Source organism: Erythrolamprus reginae, chromosome 5 (genome assembly GCF_031021105.1).
Source record: "Erythrolamprus reginae isolate rEryReg1 chromosome 5, rEryReg1.hap1, whole genome shotgun sequence".
NCBI classification, from domain to species: Eukaryota; Metazoa; Chordata; class Lepidosauria; order Squamata; family Dipsadidae; genus Erythrolamprus; species Erythrolamprus reginae.
The window spans coordinates 12,450,975-12,466,164 of NC_091954.1; the positions used below are offsets into that span (position 1 = coordinate 12,450,975).

Sequence of the window (15,190 nt, forward strand, 5' to 3'; positions counted from 1 at the left end):
CAATGGGCCCCAGCTCATTCTCAATCACTTTGTGCCAGAAATCAAGCTGTGCAAACAAGTGAAGACCCACCTGCAGAATGCAAGGCAGTATTTATTTATTTATTTGATTTTTATGCCGCCCTTCTCCTTAGACTCAGGGCGGCTTACAACATGTTAGCAATAGCACTTTTTAACAGAGCCAGCCTATTGCCCCCACAATCCAGGTCCTCATTTTACCCACCTCGGGAGGATGGAGGGCTGAGTCAACCTTGAGCCGGTGATGAGATTTGAACCACTGACCTGCAGGGAGACTAGGATAGATCTATTTTGGCCTTATTTTGGCCTCATCAGCTTGCCATACCCACTGGGACTTGAACCTGCAATCTTTGCCTTGTAAGGCAGAGAATTATCCTCTAGGCCAGTGTTTCCCAACCTTTTTTGAGCCGCGGCACATTATTCATATTTTCAAAATCCTGGGGAACACTGAACAGGGGGCGGGGGGGGGGCGCGGGGGGGCTAAAGAAAAGTTTGGAGAAAAAAAATCTCTTCCTCCATTTCACTCTATTTCTCCCTCCCTCTTTCTCTCCCTTCCTTCCCTTCTTTCTCTCTCTCCATCCCTCTTTCTTTCTTTCTTCCTCTCTTTCTCTCTCCCTCCTTCCCTCCCTCTATGTCTTTCTCTCTCCCTTGCTCTCTCTCTGCCTCTCTTGCTATCTCTCTTTCATTCTCTCTTTCTCTCTCTTTCTGTCTCTCTTGCTATGTCTCTTTCTTTCTCTCTCTCTCTTTCTCTGTCTCTCTCTCTGTCTCTCTTGCTATCTCTTTCTCTCTCTCTCTCTTTCTGTCTCTCTTGCTATCTCTTTCTTTCTTTCTGTCTCTTTCTCTCTCTTGCTATCTCTCTTTCTCTGTCTCTCTTGCTATCTCTCTTTCTTTCTCGCTCTCTATCTCTTTCTCTTTCTCTGTCTCTCACTCTGTCTCTCTTGCTATCTCTTTCTCTCTCTCTCGCTATCTTTCTTTCTTTTTCTCTCTCTCTCTTGCTATGTCTCTCTTTCTCTCTCTCTCTGTCTCCCTCTTTCCTTTCTATCTCTCCCTCCCTCTTTCCTTTCTATCTCTCCCTCCCTCTTTCCTTTCTATCTTTCTCTCCGTCCCTCAGCGGCGGCAAAGAAGAAGGAAGGAAGGCTGCAGAGGGCACCGAGGACAAGAGGGCTCGCTCGCTAACCTCGCCCTCTGACTTCCCTCCCTCGCTGCTGAAGCGATGAGTGTGGGGAAGAAAGCGCGTGCGGGCCCACTACAAGAAGGGGGTTTTTGCTCTTTTTTTCCCCCGCCTCACGGGAGAGAGAGAGAGAGAGAGCAGCGCCCTGTCGGTTCCGAGCGCAGCCAGGGAAAGCGGCCTTGAGCCGAGTGCGAACTCCTTGCCAACCAAAAAAGGGGGGTGGCGAAGGCAAAGCCTGGGAGGCGGGGAAGGGAAGAGCGGGAGACCTTCAGACAGAATGGCTGAGGGGAAGGAAAGACAGAAGGAGGGAGGGATTGAGAAGCGAAGCCAGGGAGGGCTGAGAGAAAAGGGGAGTGGCGCGCGCGAGAGAGGGGCGGGGCGCACTTTCCCGAAACGGACGGAGAAAGCCCTCTCTTGCAGCAAAAGCGCTCCCAGCCAGGGGGCTGCAAGAGAGGGCTTTCTCCATCCATTTCGGGAAAGCGCGCCCCGCCCCTCTCACAGCCCCCTGGCTGGGAGCGCTTTCGTTCCGAGGAGCTGAAGCCACAGCCGCCGCTGCCGTGAGAGAAGTCGCGCCCCAAGGCAGGGGACGGCGGAGGAGAGGGGGCAGATCGGGCGGGGAGCTTTGCGGCACACCTGACCGTGTCTCACGGCACACTAGTGTGCCGCGGCACATCAGTTGGGAAACGCTGCTCTATGCTACAGTATCCAATCCCTTCAGCTCTGCACCAGGGAAGGGTTACATATTTTTGTGTCGAATCACCCTGGTGTATTGAAGGAACATCACAGCTCCTTATTTGCCTCTCGACCCAACCCAAAGGCCGAGAGGCAAATAAGGAGCTGTGATGTTCCTTCGATACACCAGGGTGATTCGACACACACACACACACACACAATATATACTGCATATATATAGTATATAATTATATATAATATTATAATAATTACATGTATGTGAAAACCCACCCTCTCCAGTCCGCAGAAAAACCTTTCTCTACAGAACTGGTCCCTGTTTCCAAAAGGGCTGGGAGCCTCTACGTTAGAGAATACTTTTGCTGGGAGACAGCATTAGATAAATAACATAGAAACATAGAAACATAGAAGTCTGACGGCAGAAAAAGACCTCATGGTCCATCTAGTCTGCCCTTATACTATTTTCTGTATTCTATCTTAGGATGGATATATGTTTATCCCAGGCATGTTTAAATTCAGTTACTGTGGATTTATCTACCACATCTGCTGGAAGTTTGTTCCAAGGATCTACTACTCTTTCAGTAAAATAATATTTTCTCATGTTGCTTTTGATCTTTCCCCCAACTAACTTCAGATTGTGTCCCCTTGTTCTTGTGTTCACTTTCCTATTAAAAACACTTCCCTCCTGGACCTTATTTAACCCTTTAATATATTTAAATGTTTCGATCATGTCCCCCCTTTTCCTTCTGTCCTCCAGACTATACAGATTGAGTTCATTAAGTCTTTCCTGATACGTTTTATGCTTAAGACCTTCCACCATTCTTGTAGCCCGTCTTTGGACCCGTTCAATTTTGTCAATATCTTTTTGTAGGTGAGGTCTCCAGAACTGAACACAGTACTCCAAATGTGGTCTCACCAGCATTCTATATAGTGGGATCATAATCTCCCTCTTCCTGCTTGTTATACCTCTAGCTATGCAGCCAAGCATCCTACTTGCTTTCCCTACCGCCTGACTGCACTGCTCACCCATTTTGAGACTGTCAGAAATCACTACCCCTAAATCCTTTTCTTTTGAAGTATTTGCCAACACCGAACTGCCAATACAATACTCAGATTGAGGATTCCTTTTCCCCAACATATACTTAAAAAAAAGAATTCAGAAATTTAAGGAAGACATTCAACCTGTTCGGCATCCTAGCTATACACCTGAGCTGAGTTATTATGATCTGAGTGATAGGCCAGTAAATGAAGGTCCACAACAAACCTGCTTTGAAGTAATTAAGACTGAGCGATAGACACTTGTGCTATGAAAAAGAACCCTGGGATCTTGACGGATGGTGGTTGGAGCACATAAGGAAGATAGTGAAATAAAATAAAAAATGGGGAAAACTACCTTTGTTGTGCTTCCTCTGATTCAGGGATAAATAATAAATTTTATGGCTCCATACCTCTCCCTCACTACTTTACAGGAGACATGGTAGACTGAAGTTCAGCTCTATTTATAAATATGCATTTATTACTTCCTGGTTGCAAAGGGATGACTGGCATATCTGAATGAATGTTTGATTTACTTGGAGTTATATTGTGTTAGAAACATAGAAGACTGATGGCAGAAAAAGACCTCATGGTCCCTCTAGTCTGCCCTTATACTATTTCCTGTATTTCATCTTACAATGGATATATGTTTATCCCAGGCATGTTTAAATTCAGTTACTGTGGATTTACCAACCACGTCTGCTGGAAGTTTGTTCTAAGGATCTACTACTCTTTCAGTGAAATAATATTTTCTCACGTTGCTTTTGATCTTTCCCCCAACTAACCTCAGATTGTGTCCCCTTGTTCTTGTGTTCACTTTCCTATTAAAAACACTTCCCTCCTGAACCCTATTTAACCCTTTAACATATTTAAATGTTTCGATCATGTCCCCCGTTTCCCTTCTGTCCTCCAGACTATACAGATTGAGTTCATGAAGTCTTTCCTGATACGTTTTATGCTTAAGACCTTCCACCATTCTTGTAGCCCGTCTTTGGACCCATTCAATTTTGTCAATATCTTTTTGTAGGGGAGGTCTCCAGAACTGAACACAGCATTCCAAATCGGGTCTTACCAGCGCTCTATATAGCGGAATCACAATCTCCCCTTTCCTGCTTGTTATACCTTTATTTATGCAGCCAAGCATCCTACTTGCTTTTCCTACCGCCCGACCACACTGCTCACCCATTTTGAGACTGTCAGAAATCACTATCCCTAAATCCTTCTCTTCTGAAGTTTTTGCTAACACAGAACTGCCAACGCAATCTTCAGATTGAGGATTCCTTTTCCCCAAGTGCATTATTTTACATTTGGAAACATTAAACTGCAGTTTCCATTGCTTTGACCATTTACCTAGTAAAGCTAAATCATTTACCATATTACAGACCCCTTCAGGAATATCAACCCTATTGCACACTTTGTTGCAATCCACACTTTGTTGCAATCCCAACAACCCTATTGTTGTTTAAGAGTTCCCTTTTTTTTTAGCATTGTAGGTATGCATGTATGTATGTATGTATGTATGTATGTATGTATGTATGTATGTATGTACAGGTACATATTTTTCCCCTTGGCAGAGTCTCCATTCTGGCTTTTGCAAGGCGAGTGCCGTTACCTTCGTTCATGCCGTTCAGGATCTCCAGGAGGTTCTCGTGCTTGCTGTCGTACTGGTGCTCTTTCCAGGTTTCCCCATTTTCACTCCGCAGCACGATCAGCTCTCGTTCCTTTCCTCGCATCGATCCGAAATGGGGGATCTCCACCACCACCGGACTGCATCAAAAAAAGAGAAAAGCCACTGAAGCCGAAGGGTTCCCCACGGGAGTTTGTGTCTCCAGGGGCCCGTTTATCATTCGGTTGCAAGCCGTCGACAACTGGCGAAGCCACAAAACCTTTCCCGTTTGAACTGCACCCGTGACGTGACCCTTTGGTTCACCCCAACGCCAAGCCGAGGCTGAAAGCAGACGACCGGGAGTGTTGGCAAAAGGCAGATTCACATGAAAACGAGAAGTTACGGAAAGACATACAAGCAAACGAAAAGAAAGTTTTGGAAGTCACTTATGCAGAAAGAGTGTCGTAATCAGGAGATGTGGTCTGGCAAGGAAGGTCTGTTGTGACAACGCCAGTTTCAAGGAAAAGCTGCTTTCTGTACCTGAGCTGCTCTACGTCATGCAATGGATGTTAATGTGACAGTATATTTTTTTTTCTGCATTCATAATTTCTTCTGCTTTTGGGCAAGCGTGAAAAGAAAAACACGGTGCAAAACCCCCCAAATGACTGGGGATCTTATCCAGTACCTGCCTGGCCTCCTCTTGAGACTGTCCCAGCTCTCTCCCTTTCTTGACCACGGATATCCCTAGAGCCACAGAAGCTGCCACTTTACTTAGTAACTCCCAAGATTTCCCATGTGGCTTTTATTTTTTGTGGAGGGCAATTTAGCTGGATGGGTATGAGACAGATTAAATAGAGAGCTGGGTGTCTTTGAGTATGCAAACGGGGAGAGGGCTGGTCCCACCCTTCTCCCAAATGCAAAACTTACCCAGGGTTAGCAGATGTGTGTGAGAGAGGGAAAGACAGAAGGGTGAAGGTGGGAGGGAGAAGGAGCGACCGAGCAAGAGGGAGGGAGGCAGATAGAGAAAGGGAGAGGAAGAGAGAGAGGAAGTGGATGAAGGAAAAAAGAAAGAGAGAGTAGAGAGAGGGCGTCGGTGGGAAGGAGAAGGGGGGAAAGAGAGGGAGGGAGTAGGAGGGGTGGAAGGGAGAGGGAGAGAAAAAGAAAGGGAGGAGAGATAGGGAGAGAGGGAGAGGGAAATAATGGGAGGGAGAAGAAAGAGAAAAAGAAAGAGGGAGGAGAGAGAGAAAGAGGGAGAGAGGCAGAGAGAGTGGGAGGAAGAGTGGGAGTGAGAAGAAAGAAAGAAAAACAAAGAGAGGGAGGAGAGAGAGAGAGGGAGAGGAAGAGAGAGAGAAAAAGGCTGGGAGTTAGAAGAAAGAAAGAAAGAAAGAAAGAAAGAAAGAAAGAAAGAAAGGGAGGTGAGAGAAAGAGGGAGATGGGGAGAAAGAGTGGGAGTGAGAAGAAAGAAAGAAAAACAAAGAGAGGGAGGAGAGAGAAAGAGGGAGAGGAAGAGAGAGAGAGAGAAAGACTGGGAGTTAGAAGAAAGAAAGAAAGAAAGAAAGAAAGAAAGAAAGAAAGAGAGGGAGGAGAGAGAAAGAGGGAGATAGGGAGAAAGAGTTGGAGTGAGAAGAAAGAAAGAAAAACAAAGAGAGGAAGGAGAGACAAAGAGGGAGTGGAAGAGAAAGGGAGAGAAAGACTGGGCATTAGAAGAAAGAAAGAAAGAAAGAAAGAGAGGGAGGGAGGTGAAAGAGGGAGATGGGGAGAAAGAGTGGGAGTGAGAAGAAAGAAAGAAAGAAAAAGAAAGAGAGGGAGGAGAGAGGAAGAGGGAGAGGAAGAGAGAGGGAGAGAATGACTGGGAGTTAGAAAAGAAAGAAAGAAAGAATGAATGAAAGAAAGAAAGAAAGAAAGAAAGAGAGGAGAGGGAGATGGGAGGAGAAACTATTCATAAGTAGAGGCATTCTTAGGTAGATGTACCACTGTGCTCTGAAAAATATGGCACATGATAGAAAGGAAACAGCAACATCTCCAAGGGCTGTTGCATTTGGTAATCTAACTTTAACTCGGTGCTCCCCATGTACAAAATCCTGAAACACACCAACAAATACCTTCTGAATGCAATCTTCATTGGTCAGAGTCTCTCTGGATAAAGCCGACAGAGTTGTGCCCATGAATAGAAACAAAACTCACAGGGAAGGTAGGACAAGGACTCAACAGGGGGCTTGGAATAGCAGGGTAGATTAAGTTTCACAACTGTGGAATACCAGCTGTCAATATATTTAAGGAGTCCAACGATTCGAAATATGAATTCCTTTCAGATCAGTGTAAATGGGGAGTGCCCATGTGTGTGAATTCTAAATATAAATGCTTGTAAATCAGACACACACACACAAATGTATAAATTATATACATATATTACTGATAAACATTTAAAAGTGCGTGAGAGTGTGTATGGCTATGCAACTGCTGTGTTTCCCAGAAAATAAGACCCTGTGTTATATTTATTTTGAACCCTGAAATAAGCGCTTGGCCTTATTGCCATGCACTCCAAAGCCTGATTGGACTTATTATCAAGGTACAGTGATACCTTGTCTTACAAACTTAATTGGTTCCGGGACGAGGTTCTTAAGGTAAAAAGTTTGTAAGAAGAAACAATGTTTCCCATAGGAATCAATGGAAAAGCAATTAATGCATGCAAGCCCAAAATTCATCACTTTTGCCAGCCAAAGTGCCCGTATTTGCGCGCTGGGATTCCCATGAGACTCCCCTCCATGGGAAACCCCACCTCCAAACTTCTGTGTTTTAGCGATGCCGCAGGGGAATCCCAACAGGGGAATCCCAGCATCGCAAAAATGAGCGCTTTGCTGGCAATGGAAGTTCGGAGGTGGGGTTTCCCAGCGAAGGGAGCATCAGTGAAATCGCAGCATCACAAAAACACCGAAGTCCTTGAAACCCCACCTCCGGACCTCTTGTGTTTTTGCGATGCTGCGATTTCACTGAGGCTCCCCTCTCTGGGAAACCCCACCTCTGGACTTCTGTTGCCAGCGAAGCACCTGTTTTTGCACTGCTGGGATTCTCCTGCAGCATCACAAAAACACGGAAGTCCAGAGGTGGGGTTTCCCATGGAGGGGAGCCTCAGGGGAATCCCAGCAGCGCAAAAACGGGCACTTCGCTGGCAACGGAAGTCCGGAGGCAGGGCATCCAAGTGGTGGCGGTGAGTTTGTAAGGTGAAAATAGTTTGTAAGAAGAGGCAAAAAAATCTTAAACCCCGGGTTTGTATCTCGAAAAGTTCGTATGATGAGGCGTTTGTAAGACAAGGTATCACTGTATGTCTTATTCTGGGAGAAACAGGATAAATATGGAAGAGCTAGACTGGAGACAGTGAGGCATTTAATATATATGGAATAGGAGCTCCTCCTTTGCTGATAATATTAGCCAACCTGCCACTCCTCATCCTTTTAAGGATTGTGCAGCTGCATTCACGCTCACACAAGAAGTTTCCCTGGGCAACTGAAATATCTACATACTACACTGCTCAAAAAAATAAAGGGAACACTCAAAGAACACATCCTAGATCTGAATGAATGAAATATTCTCATTGAATACTTTGTTCTGTACAAAGTTGAATGTGCTGACAACATGTGAAATTTATTGCTTCCTAAGCGGGCTGTTTGATTTCACCGAAGTTTGATTTACTTGAAGCTTTATTGTGTTGTTTGTGTTCCCTTTATTTTTTTGAGCAGCATATTTTTTTAAATTGGGGAACAGGGATTTGGTAGCCTTGAGCATTCTTCAAATACAACCCATGCCATTGGGTTTGGCTTCCATGTGCAGCCTGTAATGCAATCACCAACCCAAACAATGAGAAGCATCTTCCCAACTGGGTCTTCTCTGGAGATTTTGAACTATCTGTGAGGTCTTGGCAAGGAATCTGGAGGGGTCTCTCCCCAGGGAACAAGGAGACAAAGAAACTTGGAGTTTTTCGTATGCAGGAAAAGGGCAAAGGCAGATACACACATCAGAAGTTCCAAATTGCAGGATAAATCTAATAGTCTTGCAGATAAATGCTTTAGCCTGGCAAGATTCTGTCTATCAATGAGCAAAACGATAAAGAAAACTCAACATTTATTTGCTTTGAATCAGAGCAATCCTTGGTTCTTTTGGCCTGATAGCATCTTAGGTTTGAATTGGACCATCCTTGTATTACAAACAGCGGTAGGCTATGAACCGGAACACTAAATTGCGCTCACCACCGCGGCTCATAAGTTCTTGTGGGACCAGCACGATTTTGTTACTGTACCTGTGGAGGTAGCAAAATTGCGCCCGTGTTTCGGCGAGGTTTTATCTGTGTCTCCATGTGTGATTTTGCTACCTCCATAGGCGCAGCAGCAAAATCGCACTGGTCCCACAAGAACTTATGAGCCGCGGCGGCGAGCACAATTTAGGGTTCCGTCTGGTAGCCCACCGCTGCATTCATCACACATAGCAGATTGCAGGATATATCTAATAGTCTTGCAGATAAATGCTTTAGCCTGGCAAGATTCTGTCTATCAGTGAGCAAAACGATAAAGAAAACTCAACATTTATTTGCTTTGAATCAGAGCATTCCTTGGTTCTTTTGGCCTGACAGCATCTTAGGTTTGAATTGGGCCATCCTTGTATTACAAATATTACTTGCTGAAAATGACCCAATTCTAGCCATCTCCTTCCCCAAAAAACTGAGCTCAAAGCCTCGTCAATTATTCTATCAGCAAGATTAAAATAAAACCCATGTTTTGGGTGGATCTTTCTTTTTTTTAAAGGTATAGTGAATGAAGCTGAGAAAAAGCTGCTCTTTTTATAAACAATTTAAGAAAAAAGCACAGAACTTATGAAAGCAGAAAGGCTTGCTGTGAATTCCACATGCTCAAAGCACAAGATCAGTTGAACAGTGTTAAGACTGTCATCAAGCCACTATGGTTTCGCGGCCGCTTGTTTTTGCTGTAACTGTCGTAGGGAACTTAAAAAGAGATGGGCATGATCAAAACATAAAACCAGGAAAAGAAAAGAAAAAAGCAAGTCAAAACCAGAAAACAAGAAAAGAGCCGCAGACATTTGATATCTTTGGTTAGAAAGAGCCTACCCAGTAAATTTGGTCGCTTGAGGCCCAAGCTGCAGGATTCGGCTAACCAGGCTCTCTCCCTCAATTAAAGGGGGAGGATTGGTGGGAAGATGCAGTTTACTAGTAGCATCCATGCAGCAGGAAGAAAAACAAGAGGGGAAATTAGGAGCCAGAGGTCGACAGCTACGGTTATGCGCTTATTTGCAGGTTAACTCTTCTGCTCTTGGTGGGCAACCGCCAAGGAAGAAGGAAAGGTGGAACAGAGCGCTTCTTAAGAGAGAGGAACGGTGTCTATGGAAGAGGCAGGTTCCTTACCTTCTCCTATCGGTGCGCTGTGTATGCATTGTGATGTTTCATGCGCGTTCGTGCTTTCCCCAGCAAAATTTTGCTTCTGCGCCTGCGCAGAGGGACAACTTTCCTTCTGCGCATGCTCAGTGAGCTGAAAATCCCGGAGAATTTATTTTTAAAACGATGGACTGGCAAATACAGAATTGCACCAGAATTGCGTGATCGGTGGGACACTATCAGAGAGGCGCACAGGAGGAACCCACCACTGGTCTATGTGAATGGACTGCTCTGCAAGTGAGTGGGTAGCACCACCAAGCTGATTGAACCCCACGACAGAGGGAGGTCTCTGTTGAAGATCTTCCTTCCCTCCTTCCCTCCCGTAACATCTGTTCAAGAGAAGCTCCCTCTGGGCTCCATGGGCAGTTGGCCCCCAGGGAAGCAACACACAAGTCACAAACAAGTCAACAAACACTCAGAGGGTATCACAATAGGAAAGACAAGGATCCAATGGATTTCGGAGGGAAAAGCCGCTTGCGCGATCAGCCCGGAGCGCCACTTACCCCAGGAACTGTGCCCCGGAAGGCCCCATCTCAATCAGCCGGCTGGCTAATCCTTCTCCTTCAACCATGGGCGGTGGGCTGGCCAACTTGGCTCTCTTCACCAAGCGGCAAGTGATGCGGGTGGGAGCCGTGCACTTGCGCGGCGGGATGATGATCCTCATGCCGTGGTGGCGGCTGCCACGCATGGAGCCCCCCCGGGCGTCCACCATAAAACTGACCAAAAAACTGGAAAAGGAACGGACAGCGTCAGGAAAAGCTGGACCGGAGCAAATGGTCTCTTTAACACCAACCTAATGCACCAAGAAGGAAAACCTTTTTGAGAACAGCCAGCACCTATTGGGCGACCTTTTGGTCTACTTAAGAGGAGGAGACATTGAGGTCTACTCAGGAGGAGGTGACATTGAACCCACCACTCTGATCCCTGGAGCAGCCAAGACCAATGAGGTTATTATTCGTTGCTCCCTGGAGCAGCCAAGACCAACGAGGTTGTTGTTGTTGTTGTTGTTATTATTATTATTATTATTATTATTATTATTATTAATTAGATTTGTATGCCGCCCCTCTCCGAAGACTCGGGGCGGCTCACAACAATAAAAACAATGTTATAGCAAAACAAATCTAATATTAAAAGAAGCATATATTGAATTTGGATAGCACTGCAGGGGCTTTGGTGGCTTTCTGGCAGCTGGTTTCTCAACAAAGGGTACAGATAATTTTTTGCTTGAGAGATTATTTGGAGTAGAAACATGGGTTTTTCCCCCCTTTTATTTTGATCATATGATTTCATGATACCATGGCTAAGTATTGCACAACGTTCTCCTGTAGTGAAATTATCAGTGTGTGATTCATGCCTTATCAGCACAAGCAATTAATAATTTAACAATTCCTTACACATCTGTTTTCCCTTAATAAGACAAAAGGCTTTCTGAAAGAAAAACAAACCTGCCTCCTTTTTTTTCCCTTTTAAATCTCTCATCTTCAACCTGTGTTTCACTGTACTTTCTCATCCTTAGTTTCTTAAAGAAAACAGCCAACTTTCATCCCATTGCTGCCCTGTGAGGGTTGTTCTAGCTTTTTATATACAGTGATACCTCGTCTTACGAACTTGGTTCCGGGATGAAGTTTGTAAGGTGAAAAGTTTGTAAGACGAAACAATGTTTCCCATAGGAATCAATGGAAAAGCGATTAATGCGTGCAAGCCCAATACTCACCCCTTTTGCCAGCCGAAGCGCCCGTTTTTGCGCTGCTGGGATTCCTTCGAGGCTCCCCTCCATTGGAAACCCCACCTCCGGACTTCCGTGTTTTTGTGATGCTGCAGGGGAATCCCAGTAGTGCAAAAATGGGTGCTTCGCTGGCAACAGAAGACCAGAGGTGGGGTTTCGAGGACTTCTGTGTTTTTCTGATGCTGCAATTTCACTGAGGCTCCCCTCGCTGGGAAACTCCACCTCCGGACTTCCATTGCCAGCGAAGCACCCATTTTTGCACTGCTGGGATTCCCCTGCAGCATCGCAAAAACATGGAAGTCCAGAGATGGTGTTTCCCATGGAGGGGAGCCTCAGGAGAATCCCAGCAGCGCAAAAATGGGTGCTTCGCTAGCAACGGAAGTCCGGAGGTGGGGCATCCCAGTGGCAGCGGTGGGTTTGTAAGGTGAAAATAGTTTGGAAGAAGAGGCAAAAAAATCTTAAACCCCAGGTTTGTATCTTGAAAAGTTTGTATGATGAGGGGTTTGTAAGACGAGGTATCACTGTATATAAAAAAATCTTCCAAATGCTGCTCAGCTCAGAGGACAAAAATAAGACCTCTTTGAGCCAAGTGTACTTCTGGTGACTTCATGGATATCCAGGTGGGCTTCCTTAGTGATGAATGACCATTAGGAAAGAGGTTTGCCATCTTCAAGACTGACCTTCACTGTTCCAGGCTAGTCTGCAGTGGGTCAAGGACTTTTTGCCTCCTCCACTTCTCCAAGCCTGTTTTGTCCCCAGCCTTCTGCCCCCCAGCCATTCGTTGCTGCCTTTTCTCCCTGGCCCTTTTGCCGATTGGGCTCAAAAGCACTTTCGCCCTGGCCTTTTGGACGCAGGAGATACTTTCCTGTCAGCCAATCAGACACACGCGCAGGCAGAGTGGAAGGGAATGGAAAGTAACGAATCCTCTGATTGGCTGGCAGGAAAGTTCCTCCAGGATTTCCTGGTGTCTGTCTTTTAGGTCTTACCCTGGTCCAGGGGGTCCAACTTTGACAACTTTAAGACTTGTGGATTTCAACTCCCAGGCTGAGAGTTAAAGTCTACAAGTCTTAAAGTCTACTCCTGCCTTGAAGCTATTTGGAGGTTGGAGACCCCTGTCCTAGTCCAGCTTGAAAATCAGGTGGATTGATGGAACAAAGAGCCAGACTAGACAGGGCAGGGCAGCTGAGAGATAGTTTTTCTCAAACTAGTAATGGCAGAGGGCAGATTATAGCTTTGTGTATTCTCTTAGCTCCTCTCAAATGGAATGGGACACAATCAGAAGCTCATTTGCCATGAGACCCATCTAGCCATCAGGCTCCACTGGAATTAAATAACATTTATTGGAAGAGATCAAGAGAATTCCTATAAAATAGCTTCATGGCATCACCTCACCTCAAGAAGGATATAATGGAACTGGAAAAGGTGAAAAAAAGGGCAACAAGTATGATCAAAGAAATGGAGCCCCTCCCTTATGAAACCAGGTTGCAACGCCTTGGTCTCTTCAGCCTTGAAAGACGGCGTTTAAGGGGTGACTTGATCGAAGTGTGTAAAATCATGCATGGGATAGAAAAGGTGGATAGAGAAAAATGCTTTTCTCTATCACACAATACTAAGACGAGGGGGCACTCCCTAAAGTTCATAGGTAAGAAAGCGAGGACAAATAAAGGGAAATATTTCTTCACCCAGAGGGGCATTGGTTTATGGAATTCACTTCCAGAAAAGGTCGTGGCAGCTGTCATCCTGGATAGCTTCAAGGCAGGATTAGACAGATTCATGGATGCCAAGTGTATCGGTGGTTATTGAAACAGATGTCCAAGTGCCCCCTCTATGTTGGTTGAGGCATGCAGGATTCTCTTGAGTACCATTTATTGTGGGTCAAGGGAAAGGGAGGGTCTTGCCTTCTCTTTCTGCTCAATGTCCCCATGTACAATTGGTGGGCCACTGTGTGACACAGAATGCTGGACTCGGTGGGTTTTGGCCTGATTCAGCATGGCTCTTCTTATCTTCTTATGAAAACAATGGCAGACCACTTCCATATGGTTCCTCAGAGAGCAACATGGGCATGTCCAGTTTCTGCAGTCCATTTGCCCTTAGAGCTTCCTCTACAAAAAAAATGCAGCTTTCATTTTGCCTAATTCAAAGAGGAGTTTATACTACTCTGGACTGGTTGGTTGGTTGGTTTCTTGCTTCCTTAACTTGCTTTGCACATTATTTTAAAGCAGAGTTGATTGTTGTTGTTGTTGTTGTTACCCCTATGCTGGTAAAGTGATTCCTTTATTTCTTCAAAAGATTTAGATAGCTGACCATCCTAAGCAACTCTGGGCAGTTCAGAGCTCCTCTTTGTTTGGAGGAGAACTACCTTCCCTTCCCAAACCTTGACCTGTCCCCAAAACTCAGCTTATTTTTAAATGGTTTTTGTTTAGTCTAATCAACAAAGCTTTCAAGTTTGCAAGATCTGAAGCCTTTTTTAGTGTGTTTGCTAAACAATTCTCTCCAACCATTTGGCTTAAACAATACTGTTGATGCTAAATGTGAAAACAGGAATGGTTAAGAGCTGATCGTGGCTTGATTTTTCAAGCTCAGTAAGTACGGTGGTACCTCTACTTACGAACTTAATTTGTTCCGTGACCAGGTTCTTAAGGAGAAAAGTTTGTAAGGAGAAGCAATTTTTCCCATGGGAATGAATGTAAAAGCAAATAATGTGTGTGATTGGGGAAACCACAGGGAGGGTGGAGGCCTATTTCCTCCCAGGAGATTCCTAGAGAGGCCCCATAGAGGCTTCTCCCCACCCTTTATGACCCTGCTTCCTCCCAGGAGATTCCTGGAGAGGCCCCACGGAGGCTTCTCTCTGCCTTTTCCGGTTACAGTTTCGGAGGTTTGGGTTTGTAAATGGAAAATGGTTCTTGAGAAGAGGCAAAAAAAAATCTTGAACACCCGGTTCTTATCTAGAAAAGTTCATAAGTAGAGGGGTTCTTAGGTAGAGGTACCACTCTACCTGGAATGAGGCTTTCTTTGGTCCCCTAGCTAGAAAGATCATAGAAGCAAACTGCAGTTTGACTGTTGATTCTTTTAGGAATAGTTTCTCTTTCATAAATCCTCACAAATTCCACCAGATGTGAGACATTAGCAATTCCTCTAGTATTTCTGATCGAAATGCCCATGATCCTTTGTAAACTAATTTGTCTATCTGTTCTCCTAGACATTAGATAAGGATTTTTTTTCATGCAGTTTGTATAAATGATATTAAGAGTTAGTAGACCAACTAAATCAGGGGTCCCCGAACTTGGCAACTTTAAGATTTGTGGACTTCAACTCCCAGAATTTTCCAGCCCTGGGAATTGAAGTCCACAAGTCTTAAAGTGACCAAGTTTGTAGACCTCTGATCTAAATCATTATCAGACTAACGATATGAGTTACGGAACAATTTCTAAAGCACAATAATAAAGACAACAAGTAGACAAAGGAGGAAAGTCTACAGCAGAACGTGGAAAGACTGAAGACGCACTG

General features: G+C 45.0%; 1 protein-coding gene across 2 annotated transcripts in view; it reads right to left on the minus strand.

Moving 5' to 3' along the window:
- The window catches only part of ANK3 (ankyrin 3), a 460,069-nt gene that overhangs the window by 61,807 nt on the left and 383,072 nt on the right, over window positions 1–15,190 (minus strand). For both annotated transcript variants that reach the window (XM_070752072.1, XM_070752071.1), the window contains 2 exons: window positions 10,461–10,685; window positions 4,524–4,678 (listed from right to left, as the gene is read on the minus strand). In XM_070752072.1, coding sequence (XP_070608173.1) covers window positions 4,524–4,678; window positions 10,461–10,685 — 380 coding nt within the window. The remainder of the gene's footprint in view (window positions 1–4,523; window positions 4,679–10,460; window positions 10,686–15,190) is intronic.